The sequence below is a fragment of the Melitaea cinxia genome, chromosome 25, assembly GCF_905220565.1.
Source record: "Melitaea cinxia chromosome 25, ilMelCinx1.1, whole genome shotgun sequence".
Lineage (NCBI taxonomy): Eukaryota > Metazoa > Arthropoda > Insecta > Lepidoptera > Nymphalidae > Melitaea > Melitaea cinxia.
In genome coordinates, this window is record NC_059418.1 from 873,090 (window position 1) to 888,818 (window position 15,729).

Genomic DNA, 15,729 nt, shown 5'->3' on the forward strand with positions numbered 1-15,729 from the left:
ATAGGAAAAAAACTATAATATTCTATCTTAAGATTAAGATTTGTTTTATAACGAAAAATATCTTTACAAATAGACGATATTTTAAGTAAATTATTTACTTACATATTAGAACAAATGTTTAACTTGGAACTACCTAAGAATTTTATTTTGACTTAACTACCAGAGTTGAGACATTTACAACGTAATCTTTATTATAAAAACTATATTAAAGCATAATTTATAGCTAGTAAGAACTCATAATTAATTTGTATTTTTAATATAACTTAAAATTAAAGAACCTTCGTAACGATTAATAAAAAAATATTCTTACAAAACATTCTTAAACATTTATCTAATAAACTTTGACCACGTAATATAAATGACCATATAGATTACAATCATTCTACCGACCATGTAAGTGACCAAGCCAGATAAAAAATTCTTCCAAGTGACCACGCCATGTAAGATAATGTCATATCAATCATAATCTGCCTACACTAAGCAATAATAACTAAGGTAAATCATATGCAATCCGTATGTGCAGCATTTCAAACCGATGTAGTTTTCCGACGGCATTAAAGTATCAATTTTATGATCTTTATAAGTTAATCACTGACTAACCTAAAAGTATATGAATTTTTTTATGATCCTAAAAATTACTCAAAGTCGTGTACAGAAAGCGCATCCCATACAAAAATTTATACTTTTAGAGTTTTATTTGAGAAAGATAATTGTGTCCATAAATATAATTACATTAAGTTAATCGAGATTGTCACGTTTTAACTATTTCGAGATTTCTTATTGCTGCAGTTTTTTTTGTCTGTCGTCAATTGACTAAAACGCCATTAACCACCAAATAATTGTTACTTTTGAAAACATAAATAACAATGTTGAAAATTAAGGAGTGGGTACTGGCGTCTACGACAGTCTTTTAAAGGAGTAAGTAAAATATATTTTTGTTCCATAACGTCCCTATGGAAAAATCTCATAAACATACAAACATGGAGCTATGAGAGGATATGAGATCTATGAGGTTTTGGTCTGCATTCGTCCATGTTTTTATTAGGTTTATGAGATTTTTTCCAAAGGGGTGCTGTTAAATCTACGCATAACTATGAAATAGAATTTAATATAGTTTAATAAGTTTTAGTAAAGATCAAAATAGTAACTAACCAGATATATACACATTGAAACAATGTATTGTATTTTTAATGCCGTCTGAAAACCAACTTCTAAGATGTTTTAAATATAAAAAACGAGTGTGCTTTAAACCAAACGACTGAAGTAAAACTTCTTTAGTTCCATCTAACTTATATTTCCCTTTCAACTTTCATTCGCTTCGCCCGATCACACTTTTCGTAACGCTCTCGTCACGCTTTCACCAGCTTACTCCCCAAGTCAAAAGTCCGTAAAGAAGTTTTACTTCAATAGACGTTTAATACTGGAATCAATCCAGCCTTTTCTAAATCACTGTTTGATAAGATAAATTCTCTTGAATGCCGCTCCCAACTAATTAAGCTAACCGACAATTATGAAGTAAATTTTTTATATATTAATTTTATTCGAAAACAGCGGAATTCATACATCTATTTAATATTTAACTAGAAATATTTCCTTGATTCATAGTTGAAAGTCAAAAATATTCTGAAATATATTACGAGCTAATTTATTAATTGCATTCGAAAACGACCTAGCAGTACGTAGTTTTTAGAAAATGGTATTATTTTTTGGAATTATTGCTTTATTTCTAATTAGCACTGAAAATGTTCGATTCTGTAGCGATTTATTTTATTTATTTATTAAGCTAAATTATTTGCAAATTGGTAATAAGAGAATATTATTCGGAATCAGAAGTCATGTCACCAGAGTCTGATTCGGAACTAGACACTGGTTCGCATTTTATGAATTCGATTTCCTTCCGTGCAGCTCGGGGTCTTCCTTTTTTCCTGACTGTCTTGGGCGGGCCTTCGCCTTCATCCATCACCGTCTTCACCATTTGTGATATACGCTTCAGGTGTTGCTGTTCGTGTCTCTGCAAATGATTGTTTAAATATTTCTTGATTTTAAATTTCTTTCCACATTGGTCACATTCGTGCTGGTTGCTCTCATCGACTTCTACGTGCACGGAGTTGTTGTGACGACTCAAGTAGTGCGGATGTGCGAACTCCTTGTCACACTTCTCGCAACGTAATTTAGGCTTGTCCGGGTGCACGATTTTCTTGTGTTTCTTTAAACGCAGCGCCGAGTTGAAGAATTTTTCGCATAATTCACATTTAACCTTTTTATCGAAGGCCGTGTGCACTTGCATATGCTCTTTTAAGTACTGATCATTCTTGAATTCCTTCAAGCATTCCGGACAAGTCACTTTCGATTCCAGCGGAGGATGAATGTTCAGAATGTGGCGTTTCATATGATGTCTCGACTTGAATGTCATGGGACAAAACACACATGGATGTCTCTCGACTTGTGAGTGTTGGGAATAGAGGTGCTTGTTCAAATTTAAGCGACTTTTGTACAACTTTTGACAAATGTGGCACTTGTATTTGTCATCGGCAGGTCTGTGGCAATTTTCCATGTGGTGCCTTAACTTGTATGGTACAGGGAATTCTTTCCCACACTCCGGACATTTAATTTCAGGCAATGTGTTCGGATGTATGCGCTTAACGTGCATATGTAGCGCTCGCCTTGTCCTAAACTCTTGCAGGCAAAATTGGCAATAGCATTTCTCTGATTCGGAATAATGTTTATTCATTCGATGCATATATAGGTAGTGCTTATTCTTGAAGGTTTTATCACATATATCACACATAACAGCTGATTCTTCGGAAGAATGTACTCTGGTCGTGTGGAGGTAAAGGTTTTGGGAATTCTTGAATTCCTTGTTGCATTTCTGGCATATGTAGCGTTTGGTAGTCTTTGGGAACATCACTGGTTTCCACGTAGAGAGAACAGATTCATACATTGCTCGCTGTTCCTCGGTTAGTGCGGAACTAGTGACGCTGATAAACTTGGTCGGGGGACGATTGGGCATTGGGCCTGGTCTCGGTATCATGTGGTCTTCTGGTCTCGGTGGTGGGTACGCTAGTTCTTGCTTAGGCTCCACGTAGTCTTCCGGTGCAGTCGATGGCTGCTCCTGGGACTGGGTGTCAAGAAAATGACCCTCAACCTTAGGAGGATACACATCTTCTATCTTCGGTTGTTGGTAAACAAGTTCTTCCATTATTGCAATCTGAAAACAAGAGTTTCGAATTTATTATATAAAAAATAACAATAAAAGAATTATCCAAATCGGTATTTCCAGTAGAAAGTTATGTGGTATAATACAACGTAGGTCGACGAAACAATTGTCAAGTAAAAACGCCTTATTAGATATAACTCGAAAAGTAGTTGTTAGATCTCAAATAAATTTAAATGGGACCAATTGACACATACCACCTTTCGATTAAAAAATTTTTTGTCGAAATCGGTCCACCCGATCAAAAGTTCTGATGTAACATACATAATAAAAAAAAAAAATTACCGTCGAATTGAGAACCTCCTCCTTTTTTGGAAGTCGGTTAAAAAAACGTATTTACGAATATAGTAGTGAAGACAGATAAATAATCTTTAGTTTGTATATGCTTATATGTATAAGCCTATCAGTACACTTTTGTTGAATTGGTGTGCTCTCGCCGACTACACATAATTTGGCTTTCGTTGAGGTTAGTCGTACGTTTTGATTGAAATAATGTCGTTTCAAAATTTCAACGACTCATCGCACCCAGAATTCTGGCGCTGTTATAACAGCGTTAGAGTTCTGGTTTCTAATGGAATCAGAAAAACAAAAATAAGTCTGTTCTTCATTTTAAAACTTCAAGTATCATTTATAAAACTTCATAGGCTTCATAAGTCACTAATACTATGAATATTCTTTATTTATTTACTTGTTTCGCCAACAAGAAATACACTAATAAAATGTTAAGGGGCAAGCTCAGTTATTCGCCAAGTGTATCTTCAATTACAGGCGCAAACCGCATGCACTTAAGCGAACAATTCATTATTATACTAAGTAGTAATAAATTAACAAAACAAAAATTTCACAAGAGATAATTACCAAACGAGACACAATATTCAAAAAACAATTATTAACAACAATTATAATAATGCATCATCTGGTCTGAAATTGTATTAGTGTATTTCTTGTTGTCGAAACAAATAAATAAATAAATATGTAGAACAGAATATTTACACTCGACGGGTGACTTTGTTAGTGGCACTAGTACTTTGTAAAGTAGACTCAGTCAGACTTTAGTGTAGCTGTGATGAATGCGAATAGAAAAACAGTGCGAAATAACTCAAACTAAGAATGTCAAATACTTATGGTTATCACTACTTACTACTGACTGTAATATGCAAGCTTCGACTATAACTTATAAAGCGTGGAAAAATAGTATGAAGTTATAGTGTGTCATCACTACGCCGCAACGACGTGTTAGCACAGCGGTCACAGCGCTGGATTGCGATGTCACTTTGGCGGTTGCGGGTCCGATCCCTACACTGGTCTGGGAGTTTGTGCTTGTGTATTGAGTTTCCGACCCCCCGACACCGGAGTAAATCTTAGTGGGGGGGGGGGTAGAGTGTGAGGTTTATAATTAATTTCATTTCAAATGCATTGAATTGGTGGCTTTATAGGCTCTGTCTTTCATGCTAGATGTATGACTGAATATTCATTACAAAGAAGGAAATCGATATTCATTAATAAGAGTAAATATTGTATTATAAAAGCAGTAACTGTTAATGCAGGACATTTGACTAATGATGGTAAGGTAATCTATTGAAAGTTTGTAAAATCGTAACTGTTGTGATAGTTGGCGAGTATCTTCAGCAGAATCTACTTTCCAGATCTTTGTCACGTACGTTTTCTACAAATTATTGCTAACGTTGCTTGCTTATTATTTGTTTAGTGTACAATAAATACAATTAATAAATTAAAAATATTGTAAACTTGTAAAATGAGGAGTGCGCGGTTGGTATATATAAGTAACTTAAGTCTCGGAAAGTAGTCGCTATGGAGAATTTTCTTTTTGAATGGCTGTCGTAAACGAGATGTTTACATGAAACTCATATCGAGCACAGGCGATATTGCATGACCACCCAAAAGTCTAGATCTTACACTAGCAGACTTTTTTCTATGGAAATACATAAGAGTCCAGTTTGCTGCAATAAATCAACCATGATTGCCCATTTAAGAACAATATCCAGTAAGGATAGCCGCTATTACACACGCAATGTGCAAGCGCGTTTATACCAATTTGACGTCCAGATTCGACGAGTATTTGCTGCGCGACTAAGCACATCTGAATGATATTGTTTTTAAAAACTAAAACTAAAAAAACTAAAAACAGTTTATTGTTATTTTAGTGATGGAAAAAATTAGTTAAAATTACCTTTTGAACTCGAGTCATATAATATTATAATGTTTTCATTTAGTTTTTAATCTACTTTTATTATTTTCAAATGTCATTCATTTTTATTAACCAACTCGTCTGTCTTTTCGATTGAAAGACAATGTTAGGTATATGCAAATTACCGTTTTAATATATATATAATAGCTTTATTTAAAAATAAACATTTTAAACAAATGGTAACAATTACAAAAGTTCACTTATGCATAAGGTTAAATACACAAAATTTTTTTGAGTTCAGACTGATCATCCTATATGGATTATAGATATAATCTGTGTTAAGGATGATCAGCCAACCTCCCCTATGCTACAATATAATTTTGGCACAAGTTCTATAAGAAGGGGTAGACATATTTACAACAGATACAATCTTAAAAAGTAATAAAGCATAAGATGCTGAATAAGAAATCAAGTATATTTGAGTTAGTTAGTGTATGTGTGAGTGTAAGTGTATGTGTGAGTGTAAGTGTATGTATGTAAATGTGTGTATGAGTGAGTGTGCGAAAGTGCCGAAGCTAGTACATGTATCAGTTTAAGTAGACAAAAGTCTACAGCTTTGTCAATTTAAATAATGTAGGTACTAAAATAATATAATATAAGTATATGTAGCTCGTATAATTTGTAAATAAATATATTTTATAATACGTAAAAACAATATGTAACTATGATTGTATTTTTAATAATTCTTCTGTCTCATCGTAATTTTTATCTTGTAAATAAGTAATCACAGCCTGCTTGCACTTAACTCTCGTCAACCCATGAATAGAAATCGCGGAATTGATCTTGTTATAAAGAAAAGGTCCTAGGTAGCAACAGAATCTTTTGATGAAATTATGTTTAGGTTTTATTACATTACATATTCTATTTTTACGCCTACTTGAAATAGGAACATAGGAAATCCTTTTATGCTGGTATAGAATAACATTCAAAATAAACAATTTTCTGACACTGAGGACGTTGCAATCCCTATATAATGTCTCCGTGGGAAATGTGATAGGTCGACATGTAGCCACCTTCAGAATGGCACGTTGGGCAACTTCAAGAGCCTTGATAGATGTCTTTGCAGCACCACCCCAAGAAGTAATGCAATAGGAAATGATTGACTGACATAAGGCATAATATACCTGACGAATAACAGCAGAACCGGCTATATATCGTAAATGTTTAAAGATAAATAAAATTTTACGAATCCTACCACACAATAACTCAACGTGTTCCTTGAAGTTTAAGTGTTGGTCCAAAAAAACACCTAGATATTTAATTTTGCTAGTGGAATTAATGGTTGGGCAGTCACAACTTAGATTTGAACTGTTTGCGCAAGAATGGACTTTAATAATCAATGGAGTAGTAGGCTGAGTTGCGGATCGAATTGAGAAAGTTAGAAAATAAGTTTTAGAGATATTTAGGGTCAGATAGTGAGAGAATAACCATTCAGAAACTAGATTTATGCCAGCTTGAGCTGTAGATTGAAGTTGAGACCAATTATTACCAAAGAAGGTAAGAGCAGTGTCATCAGCGAAGGAAACAATTCTACATCGAGGTAGGTAGAGGTTACAAAGATCATTTATAAAAACCAGAAATAGCGTAGGACCTAATATGCTACCCTGGGGTACGCCGTATGTGATTGGTAATTCTTCACTATAATAATTTTCAATTTTAGTCTGTTGAGATCGCCCCGAAAGGTAACTACAGAAAAATTTCAATTGTTTTGCTAAAACCCTAATTGTTTGTTCTTATTGTACGAAGGTTTGTTTATGTACAAATTTTGTTGTTTTTTCGAAATTCACCTAACTTTCTGGGCCTCCACGTATAAAAAAAATAGTGATAAAATGATTCAATTAAGTTAAACAACATAAACATTATGTTAAACCATTTATTTATAGTAACAAAGTAAATAATTAGTGCATAATAGGAAAACTTTATAATATTTTATACTATCTTAACACATAGATTTGTTTTATAATTATAAAATATCTTTACAAATAGACAATTTTAAGTAAACTATTTACATATTTTAAAAATTAATTTAACTTGGAACTATCTCAGGTTAATATATTTATTTTTTTATTTATTTATCGTATTAAGCACAAATCTCCTAGTAAATAATATAAAACTTTAAAGTTGCGCACTAAATCCAAGCATAATTAAAATCTAATAAACCCCATAATTATTTATATAAAAACTATCTTTACAATTAAAAAAAAAATCTCAACAATTAACAGAAGCTCTTAAATAAGATGTATATACAACTATAAAAAATATCATGACCACGATTAGCAAGTGACCACGTAATATAAATGTCAGTGTCATTCCCCACATTAACGACCATATTAAGCCACATAAATGACACAAACGCAAGTGACCACGCCACGCAAGTTACCACGCCACGCAAGTAACTGCAACAACTGAGATAGTTCCTTCGTGAAATAATATGAACCCACTAAATGCACATGGAACATTGAAAACCGAAGTACCTCGTTAGTTATGTTTTCCGATAGCATTTAATTATTATTATTTTTATTCTATATAAGCACTCGCCTTTGAAATATATTCTAAGCACTTTTATGACTAAAAATTCACATAAAGAAATATAATAAACTGCGGTATTTTCTTGTGTACTGTAATAACAGTAAAATTATATATTTCTCTCTTCTGATTATTTCTTTTTCAGTAAAGATGAAAGAAAATAAATCCGACGTAACCTTCCAAACAAGAGTCATTCATCAAGTTACAAACTAGTAAAAAATAAACAAAGTCATTGCACTTTAAATTTCTTATTTACAATCATAATTGTATGAGATATAAACCAGCTTCAAAAACAATATTGATTGACAGATTGGTTTAATGAGAAAAAAAAAAATATATAGCCGACGGAACTTGCGCTGTCGTACGCAAATTAGAAAGGAATTTATAAACAACAGATGCACCGATCACGCCACCTAGCACAACGTTCGATACTCACCTACCCTCACTTATTCTATTACTCGAGTTATTCTGACGTGTATAAAACGATCGGTGCAACAGCGGCTAAGGCAGTCTTGGTTCTGGCTTGGCACGGTGCACTTGTTGTATCCTGCTAGTAGCTTAACCTACCTACCATTTGCCGACCTAGTGGTATAAAAAAAATCATCCGTTTGACATAGTTTTTTTTATAGGATAACGCTTTAGCCATCGCAATTTCACAGCCTGTTACTGTAGTATTTCGGATGTCATTCAGCCATTTTTAGTTACCTAATGAGCACGCGGAACTATTGAGAAGACAAATCTGGTAAAATATGCAATCACATGATTGCATATTGCTATTAATTTATATAAATTATAATTTTACTTTTATTATAATTTTAAAATATTTAGTATTTGACTTTATATAAAAAAAGACTGTGCATCTCTTTAGGATTTTAATGCCATCAGAAAATTTATCACACCAAAAATATTTTCAATTCAGCCTTAAGACCCGTTTCACCCGTATAACAATATCAAACAGATGAAATATTATGACAAGTTTTTCTTTTATACCATCAAATTATACTTTTTTTCATATTCTACACTCAACTTGTGTAACCATAAGTGCCAAAAACTAGTTGAACAGGCCTCAAGTGCCTGTTTCACTTCCTGCTGCTTTGTTACCTATCAGTAACTCAACGTCAACGAGGTTGGCTATTGATGGTAAACGTATACCATACACTATGGACGCCTGCAACACCTAGAGCAAGCGTTTTCGATTCTACCCCCGATAGTCTTCAGAATCTCTGGCCACCTTACTCGCCACATGAACACAATACTATTTGAAAGTATTATTGTCCGCGATCTTCTGTAAGGTTGAGCTTACTTTCAGGTCGGGCTGCTCGTAATTTGAAGAAAGATATTTCTTGCTGTACTCAATGTGTGCGCGCGCGTGTGTGTGTGTGTGTGTGTGTGTGTGTATCTGTGTGTGTGTGTGTGTGTGTGTGTGTCTACCTCAATAGACTTTACTAGCATCCGGTGAGACAGATTATTATTTTTTAACAATGCTGAGAATTTTATAACGTTAAGGAAAATCCTCACAAAGCATTCGATTTCCATACATCTATTTATATTTTAACAAGAAATGTTACATCTAGAGTATTAGCCGTAATAATGTTAAATTCCGGAAAACACTTATTTACTAACTTTAAATCCGTTAAAAAATTAGCTAGCTAGTTGAAGAAATTGGATAACAAATTTGGAATTATTGCTATTATTTTGCAATTAGCACCCCTAATGAGGTTTTTGGAGAGTACTTTGCCTTAATTTATATTACTTTCAATTCTACGGAGCTTGCCGCGTCATGATAAAGGGTGACTATCATACGAATCACCAGTGACCATGGCGTCTGCAATGTCGCCGAAATATCGGGATCTTCATAACGAAAATCGCCTCCCGTAAAATCAAATGTGTTCATAGTGACCGTGAAAGTTTAGAAACTTAATTTATCTTAATTATTCGGATTCGGAATCCGTTTCGCCCGATTCAGATTCTGAACTGGAAACAGGTTCGCATTTTATGAACTCAATTTCCTTTCTAGCCTTTCGTGGCCTTCCCCGTCTCTTGGCGACCTTGGGTGGGGCTTCCCCTTCGTCCATCACAGTTTTGACCATTTGCGATATACGCTTCAAGTGTTGTTGTTCGTGTCTTTGTAGATGGTTGTTTAGGTATCTCTTTATCTTGAATTTCTTGCCACACTGTTCGCATTCGTGCTGGTAGTTGCTTTCATCGACTTCTACGTGCACGGAGTTGTTATGGCGACGCAGATAGTGCGCATGCGCAAACTCTTTGTCACATTTCTCGCAACGTATCTTAGGCTTGTTTGGATGCACGATTTTCTTGTGCTTTTTTAAACGCACCGCCGAATGGAAAAACTTATCGCACAGCTCGCATTTCACTTTCTTCTCGAAAGACGTATGCACCTGCATATGCTCTTTTAAGTACTGATCATTCTTGAATTCCTTCAAGCATTCCGGACAAGTCACTTTCGATTCCAGCGGAGGATGAATATTCAGAATGTGGCGTTTCATATGATGTCTGGATTTGAATGTCATAGGACAGAAAACACAAGGGTGCCTTTCGACTTGAGAATGCTGAAAATGCAAATGTCTGTTCAGATTCAGGTGACTTTTGTACAACTTTTGACAAATATGGCACTTGTATTTGTCTTGATCTGGTCTGTGGCAATTGTCCATATGGTATCTCAACTTGTAAGGTACGGAAAACTCTTTGCCACATTCTGGACATTTAATCTCGGGCAATGTATTTGGGTGTATGCGTTTGACGTGCATATGCAGCGCTCGCCTCGTCCTGAACTCTTGGAGACAGAACTGGCAATAGCATTTTTCCGATTCGGAATAATGTTTATTCATTCGATGCATGTATAGGTAGTGTTTATTCTTGAAGGTTTTATCGCATATATCACAAACAACTGCTGATTCTTCAGAGGAATGCACTCTGGTCGTATGGAGGTACAGATTTTGATAATTCTTGAACTCTTTACTACATTTCTGGCATATGTAGCGTTTGGTACGCTTTGGAAACATGACTGGTTTCCATGTGGATAGGACAGACTCGTACATCGCTCTTTGTTCTTCTGTCAATGCGGAACTGGTGACACTGATGAACTTGGTCGGTGGGCGATTGGGCATCGGGCCTGGCCTTGGAATCATCTGTTCTTCAGGCTTTGGGGGTGGATAAGCTAGTTCTTGTTTAGGCATGGCATAGTTTTCTGGCATAGCTGGTGGATATTCCTGGGGCTTGCTATCGAGGAAATGACCCTCAACTTTGGGAGGATACACGTCTTCCATTTTCGGTTGTTGGTGTTGGTACATCGATTCCTCCATTGTTGCAATCTGAAGACAAAGAAAATCGATTACATTATTATATTGACATTTTGAAGAAAAGTTTGTTTGGACGAATCTCAGGATTTTCAGATTAGATTTGAAGAATATCTTTGCGTTAAATAGACCTTTACTTTGGAAGATTTTTAAGATGTAAAATATCAGGCCACGTCTCGTAAAAATAAAACCACGTGAACTGTTTAGTACATTGCTATGATATTTATTGGCGAATAATCTTAGATATGATCTAGTTATTAGTTAAAGGTTTATGAGTGGATGTTTATTAGCGTATATTTAGCGACAGAGCCATCAATCAACCAGATGGTCAAGTACAGCTTCGATAGACGTCAATTGTAATACTTGCTTGAAGTAAGAATACATCTCTTGTTATTGATATTAGCCTAGTGATTGTCGGAACTATAATATTACAATAATGTGTATTATAGCTAAATATGCGAGCCTTCCGTCGTGGTTTTACTTAATGTTTATCTTTCTATCATCGTTTTTTGAATCTTTTGTTTTATTTTTCAAAAGAACGAGTTTTTATACGAATTCGGGCAGTTTGTTTACTTTTTTCAGGTTTAAAAATATACTGTTTGTATCACTGCTTAAATTCTTGTCCACTAGGAAAAGTTAAGTGTTTCGCTACAAATTTTTTCTAATATATGGGATTAGGATTTAATATTGGCTTTCCTATGCAAAACAAATGACACATGCAAACTATAAAAAAAAAACTAAATCACGGCGAAATGGTTTGCTGACACGATGTCTCCAACACATGGGGTGCTACTCGTGTGACGTAACTTACACCCGTGCGAAGTCGGGAGGCCACTAATTATATTAAATAAGATGCTAACGAAAAACTTTTTTAAATCCTGAGATTAGAACAAACAAACTCTTCAACTTTATACTATAAAAATGAATAATGAAGCAATTATCTATACTGCGATTTTGTATAAGTTGCCAACGATATATAAAAAAAGGTATATTTATTACATATTAGCTATTAATCCGGCATATATTTGAACACACTGTTATCACTTACACATTTTCCGCTTATGCTCCAACTTGATGTCGATTTGTACAACTCTTGACGTCTTGGCATGGTAGCACACTATCGGGTCTAGCGTGCTAGATTTAAAATGAAAAATTTTGGCAAGTGCACTTAATTTATGAAATATCAAGGTCATGAAACGGGATACGTTTCAGCCTATCGCAGTTCTCTGCTAGACGTAGGCCTCCTCAAGTTCGCGCCAAATAGAAACGGGATACGAAGAGAGAATAAGAATACAAACTATTCATTCGACTTTTGAACTTTTTGGACTTTCTTATGAAAATATAAATTGTCAATGCCACGTATTTCTTTTTTTTTTAGCCATTTCTCTTCTCCGATTCTTCAGAAGCCTCTTTTAACTGCCAAAATTAAAGCCTAACTTCTACCTTCCAAGTCTATTTAGCACAAGAGACACTTTTTCAAGAGAATTATAAAACTGGTTTAATTAGATAACCAAATCGATTCTCTCAATAATTCATCAAACCAATGCAATTTTCAAGTTCCAGATTGGGTGACCGCCATGGTCAGATGGTTCATGGTCTTTCTTGAAATATATCTCAACATTTTGTGGATATTGTCTTGGGGATACTGGTCTACTCGTACGAGTATACTTAATCAGACTCTAACACCAATCTGGTAACTTGAAAAAGTTACTTTCGTAAGTCTACCTGTTTTAACCAAACCCCAAAAATAAGAGTTCTGCTAATGCCTTCGGAAGCATCACATGAAAGGAGAAAACGGGAAGAGATATTGGATGAAAAGAGTCTACCATAAACGTGCAGTATACACTCAAATGCATAAGGACAAGAATGTGACACATTTATAAATTTTCAAATATTACGAATTTACTACGCACAACCCGCCGAGACCACCCAAGATGAGGTTTATACTACCTTCACCCCAAAAATTCATAACCTGATCTCTCAAAGCCTATGATATTCCTCGACCGGTTTTTTATCGCGTTCGTCTTTTCTAATTTCTAATTTAGATTAGTCCAGTAGATTCCGAGACAATCGCGTTCGAACAACCAAACAAACTCTCCGCATTATTTTGATATATATATTTGAGTGCACACGCAATTTTATGACAGAAAATTTCCATCCAAAATCTCTTCCTACTCATTTCCTCTCTTCTGATTTTCCAGAACTTTGGGAGACTATTTTTTGATGTTTCAACATAGCTTATTTGGTTAAAGTGAATCTCGGCAAACATTAAATTAACTTCCACAAATATTACATACCATTTCCAAAATATGAAGAAAACTTCGGCTAAGCAGAAGAAGTGGTTTAAGTTCAGTTGCAAATCTAACTTATGCCTGTACTTACTTACTTTATTAGACTGATTTTTTTTTTGTATATGGCTTAGGTGTAAGTAAAATAAAATATATACAATTTAATTTATCACTTATGACTGGACAGAAACATGCGCTTAGGTTTTTTCCATTACATCTCGGACGCTTAACACTAATCTTTAATTCAACTGAAGGCTCTACTAAAGTACGTCTATTTTCTTAAAACTTATGGCAACCTCTAAAAAATCTTATCATAGGTAAATAAACTGGCTTATTAGAAATATAATATTCGAATGAATCGTAAATTTTTTAATAACCTATTCACTAAGCAAAAGGTCAATAAAATTGGTATTTTTATTTCAATTCAAGAAAAAAAAAAACAAAATTAAATCTATTATTTTATATCTGTAAAATATTTTTTATAAATTGAAGAGTTTGTTTGTTTCGACGCGCTTATCTTAAGCAACTGGATACAATTTTTATGATCAAGCGGTTGAAGATGTAGATAATATACTACCGTATGTGTGCTAGTTTTAGCAGCAAAGTTTTACAGTGGATTTTATCAGTGGACACGTTGGTGCAACTGTCACAGCAATGGTTTGTGACTGTTGCGCTGTCAGTTGCGGGTTCGATCCCCGCACATGACAAACATTTTTATTGGCCATACAGATGTCATACCATGGTCTGGGTGTTTGTGAAGTCTTTGTGGTTCTCCCCACTGTGTCTCGGAGAGCACGTTAAGCCGTCGGTCGCCGTTGTTATATTGTACACCTGATAGCGATCATTACTCATAGTAGGGAATATATTTGCCAACCAGCACTATACTATATACATATAATCCGCATATTGCCTTCCACAAATATTTCAAGATCAAAATCAGGCAAATCGGTCCAGCCATTCTCGAGGTTAAGCGAGACAAACGAACAGCATTCGATTTTTATATATGTAGATTATAGTTAGTTTCCCAAATACAAATAATACAAATAAATATTGAATTCTAAGCATTTTTTTTTTTGTTACAGAAAAATCAAAGTGAGATCCATTATTACATATTATTGATCGATTGATTCAGCGTGTAACATCCCACTGCTGGGTATAAGCCTCATTCTTCGTGTAGGAGAAGGGTCAGAGCTTAATCCACCACGCTGCTCCACTGTTAGCTGGTGTATTAACGATCGCTATCAATTGTTTATGATATATTATACAATATGTAAAAATTCAAGCACATCTTTTGCCTTCAAACTGTTGAATTGGTGAATTTGTAACGGACAGCATTAAATAAAAAGAAATCCAGTTGCACTCCAAGGATGGTATATTATTTTATTTACATAAAACTAAATATTCCGACCTCCGATCATTGGAAGGTGATTTCTTGACAATTTACGATTTCTAATGTGAAAAATTCGCACTATAATGTACATATGCTAACATTTTGACTATGATTAAAACTTTCTTTAGGAATTTTAAGCTTAGAAGTATTAATTAGCGAGTGTTTTCTTTTTTTTTTTTCGTTTCAAAATAAGCACAGACTGACTGACAGCACACTACTGAATTTTGAAAAAAAAAATTTCAAAAATGAAAATACGATTCGATAAAGAAAAACAAATGCGAGTTTTAAAACTTTACATTTAGCTATGATTTTAAATATATAATCCGAGTAAGTCGTTTAACATGTTTCCACGATAACACGACAGCGCGACATTGTACGCCTTAAATTATCTATAATGAAGTAAAACATTTTTTTTTTCTGTTTAACCTTTTTTTAAATATAAAATCAGAATCATTACTCACTTTTAACCGACTGTGTTTCCAATTAAACTTAATATACACTCGCACACGTCATAACTTTATAGGAATTTTTACTCAACAATAGAAAATTTTGCTTTGCGATAAGCCATTATCCCTCAGGGGATATTCAGTCAACATGGCGTCTATATCAACTAATAAACACAAACAAAACAAAATCCGATCGAAATAAAACGTTATAACGTTATTTATTTCTAATAAGATACTTATAAGTTTATTATTTTAATAGAATTCACGGTAAAATATAGACCAAGGAAAAATTATTGTTTGACAATTGACATTAAAAAGGAGCACAGATTAAAAATAATT

General features: G+C 34.2%; 2 protein-coding genes and 1 long non-coding RNA gene across 3 annotated transcripts; all 3 read right to left on the reverse strand.

Annotated features, from left to right (window-relative positions):
* Nucleotides 1–1,750: 1,750 nt before the first annotated feature.
* Nucleotides 1,751–3,199, reverse strand: LOC123665842 (zinc finger protein 675-like). The gene has a single exon (XM_045600075.1). It carries the CDS (start codon nt 3,197–3,199, stop codon nt 1,817–1,819), a length of 1,383 nt encoding a protein of 460 aa, XP_045456031.1. The 3' UTR covers nt 1,751–1,816.
* Nucleotides 3,200–9,880: 6,681 nt separating this feature from the next.
* Nucleotides 9,881–11,272, reverse strand: LOC123665843 (zinc finger protein 675-like). Its single transcript, XM_045600078.1, has one exon. It carries the CDS (start codon nt 11,270–11,272, stop codon nt 9,881–9,883), a length of 1,392 nt encoding a protein of 463 aa, XP_045456034.1.
* Nucleotides 11,273–14,910: 3,638 nt separating this feature from the next.
* On the reverse strand, nt 14,911–15,713 carry LOC123666145. The gene is made up of 2 exons (XR_006745155.1): nt 15,406–15,713; nt 14,911–15,333 (listed from the first exon to the last, which is right to left on the reverse strand). It is a non-coding gene; the product is annotated as an uncharacterized LOC123666145 (long non-coding RNA).
* Between the last annotated feature and the right edge of the window lie 16 nt (nt 15,714–15,729).

Bases quoted from the DNA above. Each gene is read 5' to 3' on its own strand.
- LOC123665843 (XM_045600078.1), bottom strand. From the start codon at position 11,272: ATGGAGGAATCGATGTACCAACACCAACAACCGAAAATGGAAGACGTG.
- LOC123665842 (XM_045600075.1), bottom strand. From the start codon at position 3,199: ATGGAAGAACTTGTTTACCAACAACCGAAGATAGAAGATGTGTATCCT.